Source organism: Choristoneura fumiferana, chromosome 6 (genome assembly GCF_025370935.1).
Source record: "Choristoneura fumiferana chromosome 6, NRCan_CFum_1, whole genome shotgun sequence".
Taxonomy (NCBI): domain Eukaryota; kingdom Metazoa; phylum Arthropoda; class Insecta; order Lepidoptera; family Tortricidae; genus Choristoneura; species Choristoneura fumiferana.
This window is the reverse complement of record NC_133477.1, coordinates 20,348,526-20,367,609: the sequence shown is the minus strand read 5'-3', so window position 1 is coordinate 20,367,609 and position 19,084 is coordinate 20,348,526. Positions and strand designations below refer to the sequence as shown.

General features: G+C 36.4%; 2 protein-coding genes across 4 annotated transcripts in view; both read left to right on the top strand.

Annotated features, from left to right (window-relative positions):
• The window catches only part of LOC141429293 (uncharacterized), a 116,131-nt gene extending 108,919 nt beyond the window's left edge, over positions 1–7,212 (top strand). For all 3 annotated transcript variants that reach the window (XM_074089589.1, XM_074089588.1, XM_074089590.1), the window contains exon 5: positions 1,789–7,212. In XM_074089589.1, the coding sequence (XP_073945690.1) occupies positions 1,789–2,017 (229 nt within the window). In that variant the 3' untranslated portion in view covers positions 2,018–7,212. The remainder of the gene's footprint in view (positions 1–1,788) is intronic.
• Positions 7,213–8,934: 1,722 nt separating this feature from the next.
• LOC141429295 (uncharacterized) lies at positions 8,935–10,992 on the top strand. Its single transcript, XM_074089591.1, has 2 exons — positions 8,935–9,202; positions 9,696–10,992. The coding sequence occupies exons 1-2, from the start codon at positions 8,950–8,952 to the stop codon at positions 10,124–10,126; spliced, it is 684 nt and encodes a 227-aa protein (XP_073945692.1). The 5' UTR covers positions 8,935–8,949; the 3' UTR covers positions 10,127–10,992.
• Positions 10,993–19,084: the final 8,092 nt, after the last annotated feature.

Sequence of the window (19,084 nt, the reverse complement as noted above, 5' to 3'; positions counted from 1 at the left end):
AAGATTTCTTTGTCTTATTTACTTGAAGATTTAAGACGGAGATTTTGTCGGAAAATAGGGCCTTTTGAATTTTGGTATTCATTCCTGCTTTTCAGAAAGCGTTCATGTCATTTAAGGGAGAATGGGCAAACTTGTAAAGAACTTGGTCTTGGTCTGTAATTTGAATATCTGACGACGTGTCTACTGTTTCATAGTTACAGATTCATTATCGTGACGTCATTGCAAGCCGTGGTGGTCTAGTGATTTTATGACCTATGTCGCAAAACAGAAAGGTACAGAAGTCAATCTCATGTATGTATTTCACTTTTTCTAAGGTGGTCCTGTTGTTCAATCGGACTTATATGGCAACACTACTCATGACTGCTTTCCGCCTTTTGTTAATTGATAAAAAACCGGCCAAGAGCGTGTCGGACACGCCCAAAATAGGGTTCCATAGCCATTACGAAAAAAATAAGTAATATTTTTCTAAGGATTTCGTATTTCATACGGAATTTTCCAAGTTTAGATATATTTTATACCTTAGGCTGCTATTTACTCATAAACAACTAATAATTATCAAGCAAACTTAGCCGTTATAGTTTTCCTTGAAAGTTTGATATACTTACTCTTAATAACATCCTGATTTTTTTTAATTTTTCTACCCACCGGTTTAGATTTTAGAGGGGAGGGGGACGCTCAATTTTAATGCTAAATTTGAATTCGTGTCTTGAAGATATTTCTCGATTTTTCTGAGTGATTTAATACAGTGTCTTTAAACTTATTGACTCAAGGGCCACACTGCACTTATTGTGAATTTGTGCGGGCCGTAGTTTGGCGACCCCTGATTTAATACATCCAGTGTATGCAGAGCCCTACTCTTAAGCAAAATGTACGCAGTGTGAGGTCAGATTATACTGGTCATTGATATTTACAGACAGACATAAAAAATCAAGATTTACAGACTTTTCTAGTTTGTTGTGTTATAATAGCTACCTTCATACTAAATTTCAAGATTCTGAGTTCACGGGAAGTACCCTGTAGGTTATGATTCCCTTGCGAGTTTCGAAAATTTGCAGAAATTTGCAGCATAAACGGCTGCATCTTTTGATTGCGTTGGCTAAGAAGTTTGATTTTTTCACAGCTCCAAGGGACAGTAGACCTCAGTATTTGATATAAATTTCAGCTTGATACCTCCACGCGTTCCGGAGAAAAAGGGTCTTGACAGACAGACGGACAAAAAGTGATCCCATACGGCTTCCGTTTTTTCCTTTTGAGGTCCGGAATCCGGAATCCTTAAAATGATGAACATATTTATTTTATATATACCTATAAAGCCAGTTAAAGTTCCGCGTCAAAGTTTGGGAGTGGGGGGCTAAAAAGTGTCGCACGGCATGACGTCATGGTCCCCCCCCCCCGAACTTTGACGCGCTTCATCTTTGTAATTTTCTGTTTAACTAACAAAAGAAAAAAATTGTGACTGAATAAATAGAATACCTAATATTTTTTCACCCAGGACACTGAAATTCAATGACAGACTAAATTAAAAACATATATATCATCATCATCATCATCATCGGCCTATCTTAGTCCACTGCTGGACATAGGCCTCTCCAGTTGCACGCCACTGAGCACGATCCTCGGCCAGTCTCATCCAGTTCTTGCCAGCTAACCTGCGAAGATCATCGCTCCACCTAGTCTGAGGGCGTCCTACGCCACGCTTGCCGATTCGCGGTCTCCACTCAAGAACTCGTTTGCCCCAGCGGTTAATAATATATCTAAAACTAAAATTTACCCCCTCTCTGTCCCCAGATGCATCTTCCTCCACTGGTTCCGTCGCAAATACCGCGAGGAGCACCCCGCCCCCGCGCACAAGAACGGCGTCAGCACCGTCGAGGCTGGCCACGACAAGCACGACAAGCACGACAAACACGAGCGGACCACCCACGAGGTCAAAACTGAGAAGCATAAACTGAAGAGCCAGGCCAGCAGAGAAGTTGACACTCTCATCAAACAGCCCTCTGCTGCTAGCGATGCCTAGCTGTACCCCCGACCACTAGATTATATAGGTTAGTGTCGTGCTACCGCTAGGGGGCGGCTTTCGCTTTTCTACGACACTGGATAAGTTAAATGCGAAAGTTCGTCTTAGCGAGTGTGCTTTAGTTAGTTTAAAAAAAGATATGGCTCTCCACCATCAGAGACAATAGCGTCTTTAAAAAATCTAATGAGTCCAGTTAAGAAAAGTGTTTCAGTGCACGGAAGTGCTTGGCCAAGTTTTTTAATTTTTATTATCATGTTGTTGATTTCTTAGGGTTTTCTGACCAGTGGAACTAGATGGCGTTAGTATAGTGAGGTTTATTTGGCGTCTTGCTTGAGATTGGCTCGTTTAGCTATTAACCAACTCCGAACGTGACATAAAATATCTCAAAGCCCTCTTTATGTCTGTTGTGTCGTAGAGAAGCGAAAGACGTCGCATTTAAGCAGAGCTGTGTCGTGAATGGAACTGAGCGGTCTGCGCAAGCCGCGTACTTACAACTCAACAAAGTCATATTTATTTCGTGTTTAAGAAGAAATTCCTTCCAATTATTTTATACATTTCGTTAATTAATTTTGTGTACATATTATGAATGACGTAGATATGTATGTTCTAACTGACAGTTACATATCATTTTATTTAGATCCCGGACATTTAGAGCTATGAGGACGCGTTGAGGAGCTCCGGTTAAAATGTTTGTATATATCTAAAATTGACAGATTGTCCGTTGAGCTGTAAAACTAAACGTCGTTCAGTTTTCAATATATTTTTGAGACCCTATACAATTTTAACCTCTGTATTTGATTGGTAAAACTATGTTGACTTTTACCAATGAGGTAGTAGTCGCAGTCGATCTTATCAGATTTTAAAACCGTCAACCGATTTGTAATTTTTCTACTATAACTGCGACACGTAGTCTTTATAGAATTGGTATCAAAAATTAATGATTAAGGCCATGTTAATCATTAGTAACATACATAGATTCATTCGGAACGTTGCATTCATTCACATTCTAAAAACCCTACCGTCCCGTAACATAAAGTTTTTATTTACTAAAATCTGTATTTATTAAAATTTTATTGATAGCTACACTACAAATGTAATAGAATAAAAAACACATGCGTGAAACCATGTTTATTGTATTATAAGCAACTAAGGGCATATATGTAAACCAATAGAGCTTAGTCTTAGCTATTTAGTTACTAAAATCAATATTGCAAACATTAAACAGTAAATTAAAATGGAATAGGTACCTACCAATTTAACCGTTACCATATCTTGAAATTGGGCCAAACATTTTACGGCGTTATGAGTATTGAAAAGGATCCATGATCTCTATTTTACCAGAAATCTGATAAAGTAGGTAAGTACCTAAGTAATTTTGCTGTTGAAATTTCAACCTTTAATTTAAATTTTCAGAGCACCTTTTTTATCTACAACTTCAAAATAAGTGTTGTATTTTTTAAGGATTAATATTCTAACATGTTGGAGCCCATCTCATACATCTATTGACGAATTTAACTGAAGTTTTAATTGGATATACTATTATTTTTAAGGAGAATTGTGTTGTGACGTCATTGATTGGGATTACGATGGTTTGTTCGCGATCTTTCAATTCGAAATAATCATAGGATATCCGTAAACATAGTTATTTGTGTATTAGGTGTTGTCGATCGATGTTTTAATATACAGTTCGTAACATAGACCAATGGTAACTTAATGTTTACACTATTCTTGTCTACCAGAGGCTATGTGGAAAATAGTTTGAATATTTCAGAATTGATTAAGGCAATCCATTTCTTTTAAAAATGATATGATATTCTAATAAGAGATACGCCACAGGTATTGGTAATTAACATTATTGTATATCTTTCGCTTTAAAGTAGTAAAAAAAGATTAAATAAGAAAGAGGGTAATGTATATGTAAATTTGTCGAATTATAACCCTGAAGCGCAGAAGCAAATTTTAATTACTTTGGTATTAACCAATGTACGTGGGCAAATTTAGATACTCAAAAATTTTGCTCAGTACTCAATAAATTCGACAGCGTCTCGTCGTTGATGAAGATAGTAAATACGAGAATCAACATGCTAAAAGAAGAGAAAACATATGCCTTGTTTAAGAGGCTCAGATGGCAAGGGCTTAGAAAAGATAAAATAGAGGATAAAAAACGTAAGTTTTTCATGGTCCGCATAGCCACTGGACTGACACCATGTCATCACTATTTAGTTATTTTTAATATTTAGCCAGGTATTTCGTGTAGAGAAATATGTTGCTTTGCTAATTTCTAATTAGAATCATTTATAAGGGGAGACTGCGGGAGAAAGGTGAAACATCAAAGCATAGGTACTTATAAACAATCATTGTCTGGTTAAATTAAATTTAACCAATTTAAATAAAAAAAAATAATCTTGCATAATTAAATTAACGTTAAAGCGAAAACAATTCCTTTTAAAATAAATTTTCTATTTAAGACTTAATGGCTCACAATTGCCCTCAGCCTCCTCTTACTGATTTCTGTACTAAATTCGAAATAATATTGGAATTTGTATCCTAAGAGACTGAGAAAGAGTGTTCTAAAGTAAATTTCAAGGAAATACCTTATTTAACGGTTTTTGATACGTATTTTTTCGCTTTAGTAACGCATTGTTTGACATTTTGTACATTCTGCCGAACTGAATGTCATCGCGTTTACAGGTTTTAGGGATTTGGCGGAGGCCGCTTGTGGCTCAAGTACTTGGGTCTCAAAACAGCGGCCATTTTTAAATTTAAACACAGGAGTTAATAATAAAATACTCCAAAGCTTGGATTTGATTAACGCAGTCTCATTATAGTCAAAAGAAATACCACAAACATGACTTATCATGCTAATGGTGGCCATACACCGTCCTTGCTATCGTCCAATCGGCATGACGCTGCAGGCATGATCCAATCTGCAGTTCGTCCATATACACCACACACGATTAGTTTGAACTGTCCAATTGGCAGCGACGTTCAGTTGAAACTATGGCGTCACCAGTGACAAACGACGATGTGTTAGATGTTTTGGGCATTTTATTCGTGATGAAAAAAACAAGATCGAGCAGAGTGGTGCCTACAGTGGTTAATGAAAAGAATTCAGTTTCATTCAGTTTATATACTTTGCGGTACGACAAGTGCCACCGACAAAAATCTTGAGTTTACTGAACTAACGATCGCCGACTGCCTTACACGCTCCAATTGGCATGATCCAATCGGCATGATCAAGCCAACAGAATTGAAATTTGATTGTGCCGTCAAGTATAACTGTCATGCCAATCCACGCCCACACACGGTCAGTTCTAAGTTGTAACTGATCCAATCGGCAGTATCATGCGGATTGGACGATAGGAAGGATGGTGTATGGCCAGCTTAAAACACACATGAGACAAGTGAAAGTCCTGTTTGCACACGATACACACGAGTCTCAGTATTTTGTAAAAGCTAGGTAAAAGCAAATAAAAAGGTTGAAAAAGTGAGTTTCTTTGTGCAACGATTTCCGCATTGAAAATTATAACATTTGGCCACATTATACTTGTACATAAGTTTTTGAAGTTACTTGGCCATTCAAAATAATTTCAAATTATAATAATTAATTAATAATTTAAAATAATTACCGAGGATTGCGAAAAGTGATGTCAGTTAATTGTTTGCTTTCGTCATTATGTCAAAGCCATGTCTGCAATGTGACAAAGATCTTAATGAACGGGGAACGAGAGCGCTTAATGTTATTTTTTTAATTATTGTTATTATTTTATAACTGTTTTAATATCAAAATACAAACAGCGACATTGCACAGGAGAACAGTAAAAGGAGAAGTTTTGTAAAATCCACATTAATTACGATCTCTGTCACATTGCAATTTTCCTTTAGAACGCTACGGAAATGATAATCTGTTTAACTTGGGGTCCAATGTTTTGATGAAAACATTCGACTTTATATTTGACGTTTCATTATGAATTTATACTTCATGTATCGAAACTTCATGTTATGAAATAAGTAGATAACAGAAATCGAATGTTAAAATATCTATTTTGTTTATCGAGAAAGTAATGGATGATTTTATTAGTGAATGACAAAGACATCAGGCATGTCGTGCTGGTCAAAGATTTATGGGTGTTTATTTAAATAATCCATATTATATTATATGTTCGTCGATGTGTTAGGTTAAGGATAGCGTTACAATAATATATAAATCTACATTAGAAGGTAAATAGTTTATTTGAAGCGTAGCTTTAGGTCGGAATTTCGCGCTTGGAAATTCATGCCAAAGATATTTTATAAATTTTTAAGCGCTTTTTATTTTAATGGTATTGCACACAACCTGCAGGTACAGGTAAAGTTGATCAAAGTGAAATTAAGAGTCAATGATTCGCAATACAGAGCTATAGAAATTTGTTCTCAGGTAATGTATAGGTGAGAAGAAATTTCTTCCCTGTGTGGCGGGTTTGAGAATGTCGCATTATTATAAATTTATTTTTTATGGAAGTTTAGTATGAATTGTCCGCTCGAGACGCTTTAACAGAACGCCGTGCCAAAGCCGTGGTAAAACTGCGGAGGGAGCCAAGTGAATATCAATTTTATTTACTTAAGCTTCCACATAAAATATGAAAAAGTAGCGTAAATTTTGAAAGTAACATGCAAAATTTTATTTCGCTTAATATAAGCCAAAAAAATTATACCGTAAATTAAAACTCGAAGAAATTGGACATAGATCGAGAAAAAATATTACTGTTGACAAAGTATTCTATGAGACATTCCGCTGTGGCTTTTATATATTATGTATTAATAACCATCAATGAGTTAAATATATGTGAAACGCATAACTTAATGTTTAGTCATCATAATCAATGTATTATCGTGTACAATATGTGTTGTGTTAACCATGGGAAAAATCTGTTCATCCAAATTATATACTATATCTATGTAATGCTGTACCTGGTGTCTACCATCACATGGTATAACACGGTTCACGCTACCCTATATACCCTGGCATTTTGTTTAACACTGACATATTCACTGTGATGACTTATTTTTGAATCTTAATCGAAAATATTACTTTCAATTTTATTTTTTAACAATTTTAAGGCACCTATGGCCGTGCCTTTGTTTTGTTCGACTTGGCGGGGATGCACTGCCGTGCCCCCAGATTTCCAAATGCAATAAGTAAAAAAAAAAACAAATTAAGTACACAATATTTAAATTTACACTAAAAATTTCACAGTGAATATATTTCATGTGCTTATAAACTTATTATTGTAATAATTTACTGTCATTGCCAAACATTGTAAATATCATTTGAGGTGCCATTTTTGTAATTTGTTTAAAATTTTAATTAGAAACCAGCCTCACGCAATTAAGACCATACATCTAAATTAAAAATATTACTGTTCATATTATTAATTTTAATATTTATCATTGTATTAACAATTGACACGTTTTATATTGATATATTTTAATTTAATTACGACTGTGCTGTTTTATATCTCATATATTTTATACCAATGTCTCTAAATAAAATTTGGACGGAAATTGTGTTTTAATTATACAAAGCAAACTTTTATCGCACTGCAAAGTTGTCGATAAAAAACGTCTTTTTTTAAATAATCTGATTTAAATAATATTTATTTTTTACTAATACTTGGCCTAATACTCTACCCGATCGAAAAGCACTTGGCACGTAGAGCCGCCAGATGTTTAGTCTAGAATGAGAACTAAACCAAAATGGAATAATGATAAATTAAGATCATTAATTAAATTTATCATTCATTATTTTGACATGTTGAATAGTTAATTGTCCTAATAAAAATAATGACAAGAAAAGATGCGCGATGGAGAATTTTTTATTGTAGTCGGAAGTCGCTTCTGACTGAGGAACAAAGAAATATCTATGCTGAAGTAGCTAAACTGGTTGCCAAGCACAGGCAACCTCCTCCTCGTCTTCTTCCTCTTAGAATGCGATTGGGCCGTAGTTCCCAAGAGGCACATTACAAATTGGAAACGACGCACAACATTGGTTTGCTTCGCAGGTTTGCGCAGATTTCTTTTGACTTTTTCCTTCACCATTTAATTTCAAATGTACTTAATTTTGCACGTGAATTTTGAAAAACTCAGGTGTGAGCTCGAATTGAACCCTTATCCTCTGCTTGAGAAGCTTTACGTCAAACCACTAGGTTATTACGGCTGTTACTAATTTAAGAAAATGTAACAGACACAAATAGTAACCAGAAGTTGGCTTTAGTGTTATGAAAATATCTTTCTTTACATAATAAATAATAGAAACACACTATCCGTGGACTTTTCTTCATACACATTATTTATTATTTCTGTGGTTTTTGCACTGTGCGTCGTGCACTATGCGTAGCGACATCTACTGGCTTTTTACAAAATCTTTCAGTTGTTCGATTCGCTTACCGTTTGTACGTGCACGGCGTGCTGTATGATTGTTTATTACGTAGTTTTCATGGTAAGTCATAGATGGCTCTGTAATCAATCTCAATATTTTGCAGATAATTTGAAATAATGTACCTGTCGTGTTTGTGGTCTACGCTAACTCAACGCGATATTCAGCGACACCGCGCGTTAGATTTATTAAATATTATAATAATGATAATAGTTGTTATAAAAACAATCAACAATTCCTTTACCAATGAACTTCTTGTCAATTTGATTAACGTCTGTTACGAATATGGTGCCACATTGGTTTCAGTGGACGTTATTGCATTTAAATTTAACGTTGTTTGAAACATATCATATTCATAGGTAGCGTATTGCGTATTCTTTGCACGGTTAGCTTAGCTTAAGCTCTAGAGCGCAACTGGCAATCATAACTCGATTCTCGACGCGGCGCGACTCGCGTCACGCGGCGCAATACAAGGCGCGACAGTGCACGGCGCGGCAACGTCGCGTCTCGCCTCGCCATGCCGTCGCGCCGCGCCTTCCCACCCATCGACCGGGCGTCGCGCGTCAGTTGCCGCGTGGTAGTCGCGCCGAGTGCTAAACCCACGTCGAACATGGCATCAAAAACACAAATGTCAGATTCCGCGTCAATCAACCTCATTAAGGAAGTGAGGAAACGTCCGTGTATTTGGGATCCTAATGATGAGTATTATAGCGAGCGCTATCACTTGTCCGTGGCTTGGGGAGATATCTCGAAGATTCTAAACATGGCAGGTCAGTAGTTAGTAGTTACAGTCATAGATTCCTGGTACTTGCAGGCGACGCGCGTGGTGTGACGAGACGACGCGGCGCGGCGCAGTGGAATTGGTTATTTTTTGAATGTGTGTTTGGTGGAATACAAATGTAGATGGCGACACGGGTTGTGTTTATTACTATTATTTACCTAATGTGCAGGAAATTAGTTGCACGTTTGCTATTTTAGCTTCGTTACCAAGCCACAATCTCCAAAAAAAAAGATATTTTAGCTGACTGACACACAGTACTTGACACGTTCCTTCGAGTACTTACCTAGTTAAATTCATCATAATATCAGCCGTAGGACGTCCACTCGTAGGACGTATAGACCCTCCCATACATCAGAACTACTCTGACAACTCACTGAAATAAATCCGTCATGTCTACTATACTCTACTTAAACAAATTAAGAAAAAGAGTTAGGTACTTCAATGCGCCACTAAAATCTCTAAGCGGCACATCTTTTTTGCAGAAGACGTACTTCGTGCGAAGTGGAAGAATCTCCGCGACTTCTTCAAGAAAGAGGTGAAAAAGAATGACGTGGAAACTGTGGAGGATTACCGCGGACGCTGGCGCCACTTCAAAAGCATGGGGTTTCTGCTGAAGACCGGAGAAGAGAAGCATGGCACCGGCAGTGAAGCAGAGAGCGAGTACGAGACTAAATACGTGCCAGATTCCAACCTAGAAGTATTTCTGCAAGAAGACCCGATCCCAGAAAAAAGGTACAAAATTGAAGATGACGACAACGACTACGATATGATGTTCCTGAAGTCTCTCACGCCGTTCTTAAAGCAACTAGAGCCAACTAGGAACTTGATGGTGAGGAGTAAGATCCAGGAGTTGCTGTTGAACGAACTAGCGGCTCAGAGTTCTGCGCATAGCGGGACTTTGAAGAAAACATAGCGAAGGAAGAAAGCGAAGGCAAAGGCGTAACAATGTATATTGTGAGTGTAATGAATTTGACGGTTTGACAAGGAGTTACTTTGGACACTACCGGCCGGGTGCTGAACTATGTACCTAGTTAAGTTACGCTTATAGCATTCTCAAGAGCTCAATCCTAATCACATTCCAGTATGCATTCTCATCTGAGACTAGACTTTGTAAGCCTTGAAGGTGGATTCAGCACAAACGTCTCGAGTTTGCGTAACCAAATATACTGCAGTAGGTGACGTTGTAGCGATCTCTAACGCCATCCATAAAGGTAACACCAATTGGCATTGTTCATATACCAATATACCCTGATTCAAAAACCATTTCAATCGATAGGGTTTTTGAACACTTTTGTCCTATTCTGATCGAAAAATACTCTATTATTATTATATTTGCTGCTAAGTGTAGTTGAATACGAAGATGTACTTCAAATCTTGGATATTGAGGAAGAATCCTCGACACCAAAGAAGATGTAAGATGTAAATAACCAGAACCAGGATATCCGTCCGTCGGGATGCTTCTTGTTCAGTTTAGGATTGAGCTGCTGCAAAACAATAGTATCGTGGTTGGTTGTGAAAATGAACTTTTTAATTTAACATTATTTTGATTTTGAAGTGCTTAAAAAACACAAAAAAAAACGTTGTTCAATCAAAAAAGTGCTTTTAAACCAGTGCCAAAGTACGTTCATAAGAGTGAGTCGGCTTTCATCAATTTCGTCCATCCCATATCAAATATATGGAACACTTTATAAGCACGCCACTTCTATGTAAATATATTTGCTTGATTGTACATAATTATACCAGTTCAAGTGCCTTAGATCTCAACCAAATTAGGTTTATTTATACACTAAGTATTATAATATAAAGTTATTTAACTATTAAATCGTTGTTTTTTTTTTCAAAGATACTTACTAAAGTTCATTCCAACACATCGTTTATTTTTACATTTGAAGGAAGGTTTCAACGTGTATTTTTATTTAAAAAACAGATTAGAAAAATCAAAGCAAATACGTAACAATTATAATAGCAAGGACATATTGTCATTCGCATCATTTTAGTTTCATAAGATACTATTTTTCAAAAGCGTTTTTCAATAAAAAGACTATAAGGTTTTTAGATTGTGTAACCTTTTTCTAATGCTATAAAATAAACAAAGAAAAGCTATCGACAATCCAACAGACGAAATATCTAAACATCCTTCACCACATATTTATGCATACCCTCTTATTTTCTTTTATTATTCGTCATTGGCTGGCAAATTAGCTATTGCTAGTTATTTCTTTTCATATTGTAACTGTTGGGAACCGTGGACTGTAGATTATTGTTGCTCTTCACAAGAAAAATCTGTACACTGGGATGAAGATTTATTAAAAAATACCAACACTTACACAGTGAATGAAAAAGCAAATAAGGAACACAAATTTGTCTTATCTTATCGGATCGGATCTGATGTGAATGAGACGAAAATTCTGCCAACCTTAAAGCTGTGTTGCCAACAACAGTAACGAAGACTGACTTACCAAGTTCTCATAATTTTCCCGAGAACGTTTCGTAGGTAAATACTCTCCCATTTGACTCAAAAACAATCTGCGCAGAGTTCCCTATTAATAATGTGCTTAAGCGATCCCCGCAGCTTCCCCAATTTCGGAACGGCCCTTACTTCCGCCGCGCCCCAGCGCCTGCAGGGCTACTCCGAAACTCGAAACTCGAAGTTCGTGTCGTGCGGTCCCTCTCGCTCTCGTATTAAATAGGTGTCAAAGGGACCGCACGACACGAACTTCGAGTTTCGAGTTTCGGAGTAGCCCTGCTGGTAAGGTGACGCCGTGTCGCTATTTGTTCCCATAAATTGTATTGACGCTGTCCTTGGGGACTGTATCAGTACTGATATAGTATTGTATTGTAACTTTATTGTACATAAAACATATATTAAAATTACAGTTAACTAGAGAAAGAGATGTTCAAAGGTCAACTTATCCCTTAAAGGGATCTCTTCCAGTTAACCTTTGAACGATTGACAGGACAAAAGAAACAAGAGCAGACACTACAATGGAAAGATAAAAGGAGGATAACTGAACGTTGAGACTAAAAAGCCTTCACAGAACGAAAACGCGACGCGTGCATGACTTTAATATAATAATAAAATAAAAGATTTTTTTAGTTATCGACATATAAAAAGTTATAGGGATATATAAAATTATTACAACGTAGTCGATGAGTATGAGATTTTCAGTCTCCAACCTGACTAAAAACATCTAATCTAAAGCTAAAAAATAAAAACAGTTATTTAAAAAAATATATATTGTTCAACCTCGTGAGTCTATAAGGAACAAATTCCCACCACAACCACGCCTGATGGTAAGCGAAGTTGTTGACTAAATGGCGCACGCTTGCGCTTGTCTAATAAACGCCTATTCACCCTAGATTTGAAGTTAAGTATTTAATACGTAGGTATACCAAATCTCAAGTCATTCCAACTGCTTGAAGTACCTAAGTTAAATTAGATTCGTAATGTTTAATTACCGAAAGACACCAGGATAGATGATTAATTTCTTAAATACCTGTAAAAAGATCATGTTATACAATTTATAGTTGTTTTTATTCTTTGTTGCGCCGAAATGTCGTCTGTTTCGTTATGTTTCATGCTTATCCATTAATTGTCATCATGAGAGTAAAATTCTAGCCTTTGATCAGATAACTTCATCGAGTAGATGGATCTATCAGTTGTCGGAACCCCACTCGACTGTTGTTTTGACTGCAGCATAAGCAGTCGGTTAGAAACCGCGCAGTCATCAATCAAGACGCGTCATCTACCAGGCATTTTATCTCAAATTTCTTTTTTTTTAAACTGTACATGGCTTAAAGGTTCAAAATGGCAGTTTAAGTGCATTGATTTCTTAACTGTGCGACTTCCTTTGTTTTAGGTTACCTTAAAGCAGCGTTTCCACCAATACCGTGCGAGGATGTGTTGCGAGGGTTATGTTTTTCATTAACCAATAGAAACGCTTCATTTACACATCCTCGCACAGCACATTTCTCTGGGAAAAACGCTGCTAAGACTGGAATTAAGTATTGTAATGCTTATTTAAAAACTAAGTTAACCCTATTCGGTTTTATTTAATAAAGGTCTGTGAGACAGACTAGATGGCGTTAGTACCTTGAGTTGTTTATGTCACGTTTATGAGCGGTTAATTAACTAAATGAGCCAATCAAGACTATAAACGTCAAACGTAGCTCACGATCACGATACTAATGCCATCTAGCGATATTTTTCCAATCAAGAAATTCTTATTCAAGCTATATCGTTTCGGATCTGGAATGTTAAAGACAGGCTCCTTCCTAAAATGCTCTAATGTTTCTAGCCATTAATCAGATGGCAGCTTCCCGTTCACTAAACTAATTACCAATGTAATTGTACATACTAAATTTATGTTCCTTAAACGGAATGTAGTGACTCACTCAAACTACCTTCTTGGAAGGTTCTCGAATTAACTATCTTTCATTGCTACGCCTGAGCCTTCTGTACCTAATGGTTCACAGGTCCAACATTATCTCAGTGATAATATTTAAACTAGCAAAAACGAAATGGTGTTGATACCTAAGTAATTCAATGCAAATTTGTTAGATTTCTTTGAATAAAATTTGAGAATTTCGGCCGAATCAAAGTTAAGTCTACAATTTCGTGTCTCAGGTGGTGTTCGTCATATATCTCTGTTTTTCTCTAGCAGAAAGGAGTACGATCGGATTGGCAACTCGGCTCGGCATTAACATGCAATGCAGCTATGCGAGGCTAGAATGCATCATTGTTAACCTTGATGCAGTGAATGATCTAATAAACTTACCTAGAAGTGATGTTTGATCATCATTGCATGAAGAATCTACCCGTTTTTATCGATTATTTATCCTTCCGAGGCTCATCATAAAGTTTAATTATGTTTTATATATGTATATAACTCTTTATTACCTATGACTATGAGAAGGTATAATGCGTCTAGGATGAGATGTTGTTTGTTGTATATATAATTTATTGAATCAGGCGTTACTTTGCGGTGGTCCATATCAATGAACTAAAAGAATTTCTAACAACTGGTAGCATGGTGTACGGTTGTGTTACTCTGAAGATGAGCTCTGGTTGAGATCAGTGTAGTATGGTGGTAGTGATCGATGGGTTTGTGTGATTTGTGTGTGTTCTCACAGTGTGGAGGTGGAGGAACTGCATGAACACGCATATTTTGCATAAGCTTAGCTATCGTAAGGTCGCGGGTGAGCAAGGAAATTCTTTTAGTTCATTTAGATCTAAATATTTCGGGAATAAAATCAAACTGTCGAAGTGTGAAACCATAGAGAAACAAAATAAATTTTACTTTGTTACATTGTCACGGGTCCGCAATTCCCTTAAACTTATTTTGTGCATTTTATTGCACATTTGGACCGCACAAAGTTTAAACTTTAAGGATACCTACTACAGATAATTTGCTATACAATACAACTATTGAACCTTCCATAGACAATTTTTTTCGGTGCTTGGAGAATGAGAATTACTAATTTATTAAATATGATATTATTTATCAAATTAAAAGACCTCATTGTCAATAAGTATTGCCTTAAATCATATAGGGAACCTTTTTATTAGGTTAGTTAGGATCCCTCTAATATACTTAACAATTAATATTCTGGTAACATCGACTGCACTAGTGATGCGGGTAGGGGTTTTTTCGCAGAGTTGGGTTGGAACCCTTTAAAGTTGTAACTAACTGACTGAAACAGTTTATCTAAACTTAAGCTCCGTTTTACTGGCTGGTTTACTAGCATTGATACTTTGAATTAAAAAAATAAACAACGCCATCTACTAAACTGTACAGTACACTAAATTAAAATTGGCTAAGTGCGTATCAAGCCACGAGCAGTGGAATCCGTACTCTTAGTACATTGCAATTTTGATCTCCTTAAAAAAATATTTTGATTCCGGGGAGTACAGCATAAGCATTTTAAAGCCCAATAATTTACAAATGGATCGCTAAATCGAAGATGGTCTCAGCAAACTTATAATTTCTTTAAAATAATTATTTAACGATGGGTTTGTTCAAACGCGAAAAAAAAATCCCCACTTGTTTTAGGAGGTTTCTTTCCTAAATTTTATTTGTTATTTAATTTATTATACCTAATACTCTGTCAGCGTAGTTAACATAGGTATAAAATTACAGCTTTGCGCCAACAGTCACAGTTTAAGCGGCGGACGGACGGACATAGCGAAGCTATAAGATTTTCTTGATACAGAACCCTAAAAAGCATCACTCACACAAGAACATAAGGTCTACGGTACGGTGCGGCACGGGGAAACGGTCTAGTCTAGGTAGTTAGAACATAATGGTATTTATCTACGGCAAATTAAAAAACCAAAAATTTTGAATTAGGAATGAAACCGAAAAGTTTTTATTTTTTATGACGGCGGCTGCAGCGTGCACGGAGCGGCAACGGCGCGGCGTGACGCGTCACGCGACGCGACGTTGAATCGATGCCGTTCGCGTTCCCGCCACGCCGCAGCCGCCAGCGATCGGTGGAAAAGGATCGCTAGTTTTTTATTTTATCTTAAAACTATCGTGATTTGTTAAATGAATAAGCAGTTTCCTTTAGTAAACTTGTTTTTGTAACGGAACTTGAGATAGGTATAAAAAAAAGCGTTGCGGTTATTTTTTATTTATTTGAAACTATGCTTACACAAAACAATAAAAAGATATAAGCAAAGTGTAATATTTTGCATAATGGAAAAATGAGCATGTACCTCACCTGATAGGTAAGCAATTTGGCCGCCCTTGGACAGTCGCGTCGCGACTTCGTTGGAATCCGTGCGTTGCTGAATTTATAATAAGAGATGGAGCCAGGTGTGAATGCGTATAAATTCCATAACTTTCGCAAGGCAAAGTTTGAGAAAAACCAAACATACCTAGTGTTACCTAGTTTACGCATACAGCCTTTGAAACTCTCTCTTGAGAGTCACAATATCTAAGCTATTCAGGAACACCGCTGAGGCTGAGAGCTGAGACACGTTCGTTCCACAAGAGGGAAGTAAGCAAAACATATATTGCATATATTTTTCAAATCAAATTAAAATAAAACAACAGTACTACCATGTTGTTCTACAATATTTATGCTGCTGTAGGTGCAATCTCTGTAAATTAAATAACGCCGATAACAACCCTTGTATCATTCCAACTTCATCAACCTCGACATCTAGCATGCTCGTGACCTGACAAAATCCGCTTGGTCCTATACCTTATTATTATTATTATGCTTAATAATTTTAATGAAGGTGTCCTTCTACGTATCTCACGCCTAGCACTACAACATTGTTAACGTCTAGCGATCCCAATAATATCGCGCGTGACATGGACAGGTTCTTGCACTAGTGATGCACTAAAAGCTTCATTAACCGTAAATTACCGATAATTTCGTTTAATCACTTTATTGTAATAGCCCGGATATTGTTGTTATTTTTTAAGTGGTAACATTTACAATAAAAGGGGTTGAGTACTGCATGTAAGATAATGTTTCTTTGTTATTAATTAAAACTTTATAAATTGTAATAAAAAATATTAATGGAATGCAACAACGTTTCAGGTACGAGTCTACTTACTTATCTAAATACAATTAAACGGCGCAATCTCTTGCAAATTTATTCATAGCATTTTACAAATTTAAATCAGTTGAAATCAATATATTTTTTAATTGTTTAGGGGCTGTTGATTAGTGTAAACTGACGGTTAAATGTGATGCCGTCTCTATTTGTTTTGTTCGAATAGACGGAGGCAGCATCACATTTCACGGTCAGTTAGCACTAATCAATGGATGGTGAAACAGCCCCTTACAGTCTTAAGGCCTAGGAAGGTCATTAAGCTCGTGAACTCAAGTATTTTGAATTTTCATCGTTAATGACGTTTATTTGATACTTGAATGGTCAATGTAAACGGTAAAACTAATCAAAAATCTACATGCTTGACGTAAAGTCCTTTGACCATCTCAAAATATCTTCATTTTTTTTTGTTTTATCTTATCTTATACCACCATACCACATAATAAGTAATAGTAATTATACCTTTAAACGAGTATACGTATTGTACTTGTATAATTCGGGAATCTCGGAAACGGCTTTAACAATTTCGATGAAATTTGCTATATCGGGGTTTTCGGGGACCAACAATCGATCTAGCTTGATCTCATTTCTGGGAAAACAGGTGATCTCGTGTTTTAGCCCGAACGAAGCTCGGACACAAAGCTATCTACTTCTAAAATGCGGCCAAGAGCGTGTCGTAGAGTGACATTTAACGAAGGTTTCCATGTGTAGTTGAAATGAACTACATTGTTAGGGACCATAAAGATCACTAGATCGTTGAGACATAAGAGCGTATTTCGAAACGAATACAATGGCAATTACGTCTCTTTTATGTGCTAATGAAAGTTTTTCAGCGATATCTCATAAACTACAAGACTAATTTTCCTTTAAAAGTAGGTTATTCATGAAGCGCTGGGCACCCATTTTTAAAAGCAAAATACAGAAACCTCAAATCAAATTTTCGACAAATTAACGAATAATAAGAACTGTAGATACTTTTTTACCAATCTAATCATATTGTTTTATCTCTTGGGTGGTATTTTCATATTTAAGAACACGCATTTTCCGAGACAAAGGCCAAGCTAGATCGATTGTCGGCCCCGATGAATCAATCAAAATTCTTAAAGCCGTTTGGAAGATCCCTGGAATAAAATATACAAGAATTGCTCATTCAAAGGTATTCTTATAGGTATATTGTATCTTGCTGTGTAAGCTGTACCCTTAGTGTAAGTTTTCGGTTACAAAATACGTCTCGATCGCGTTCTCGTTGAAATCTCAATTTGTTTAGAAACACAACATCGCAAACGTTCGCTAGAGGCGCTGTTCGTGTTTGTATACAAATGAGATTTTAACGCGACGAAGGGAATCGAACGACACGATATTTTGTAACCGAAACTACACTAAGGGCACTGGTCTTTGCGAAGACAATAGTTTCTCTACAAAAATTAGTTTTCGTTTTTTTATGTCGGAAAGTCTTTCTTTGGTAAAAGTAAGCCAAAAAATATGTGGAAACGAGGAAAAACTATCTACACCTAGGTTGTATTATACCTTTGTATCAGATTGGCTATAAATAAGTGAAATAGTAAAGCCGGTACACTCGTAATGTATTATGAATCTACCGATGCAAAATATTGTACCAAAATAATAAAACGACAACAAATATATTACAAATTTAAAATGTTGCGATACATGTGCAAAGGCGAACATATTATTAAGGGATCTCTACCACATGTTTTCAGAACAATTATTTTAAGGCAAAGTAGACTGACAGCAAGCAGTAACTAATTGACTGAAATGCTAATCCATTTGCAATTGCAACTATTCAACAAAACCTGGAAACACTGTAATACCATTATTACAAAACTCTAGACAATATGCCCCGTGACCATAGAGCACAGCCACTACTTATAAAAGGACCCAAATAAAAAGTCGCCCTTTGTCTGTTCCCTTCGGGAAGGCCCGGATTCACAAGTACCCATTCTTTGTGCCCTTTGTGCTCATTCATCTATCATGGTGACCCGTTACAAATAACCATTGGGTGGCAAAGCTAGGTTTGCAACCTTGAATTAAAAGGAACCAATGTTACGCTCTGCTTATACAATTTTTTAATTAAAGCTTAAGAGTTAAGACCTGGTTCGTGCGTCGAAAGATTCAAGGGAACAAGAACGCGCGTAGATATTGAGAGAAATTTTGCGAAGAAGAAGTTTATTTATAATGCAAAGACGCGTTTTTTGAGATTATGAGAAGTTACATAATATTCTTTTAAATGTCATTGATTCTTCTTTAAGGTACCTTCTTAAGTTTTTTTCGCAAAAAAAACTTGAA

Coding starts and splice junctions, on each gene's coding strand:
- LOC141429295 (XM_074089591.1), top strand. CDS start 8,950: ATGCCGTCGCGCCGCGCCTTCCCACCCATCGACCGGGCGTCGCGCGTC. Junction 9,203..9,695: donor GAAGATTCTAAACATGGCAG/GTCAGTAGTTAG, acceptor TCTTTTTTGCAG/AAGACGTACTTCGTGCGAAG.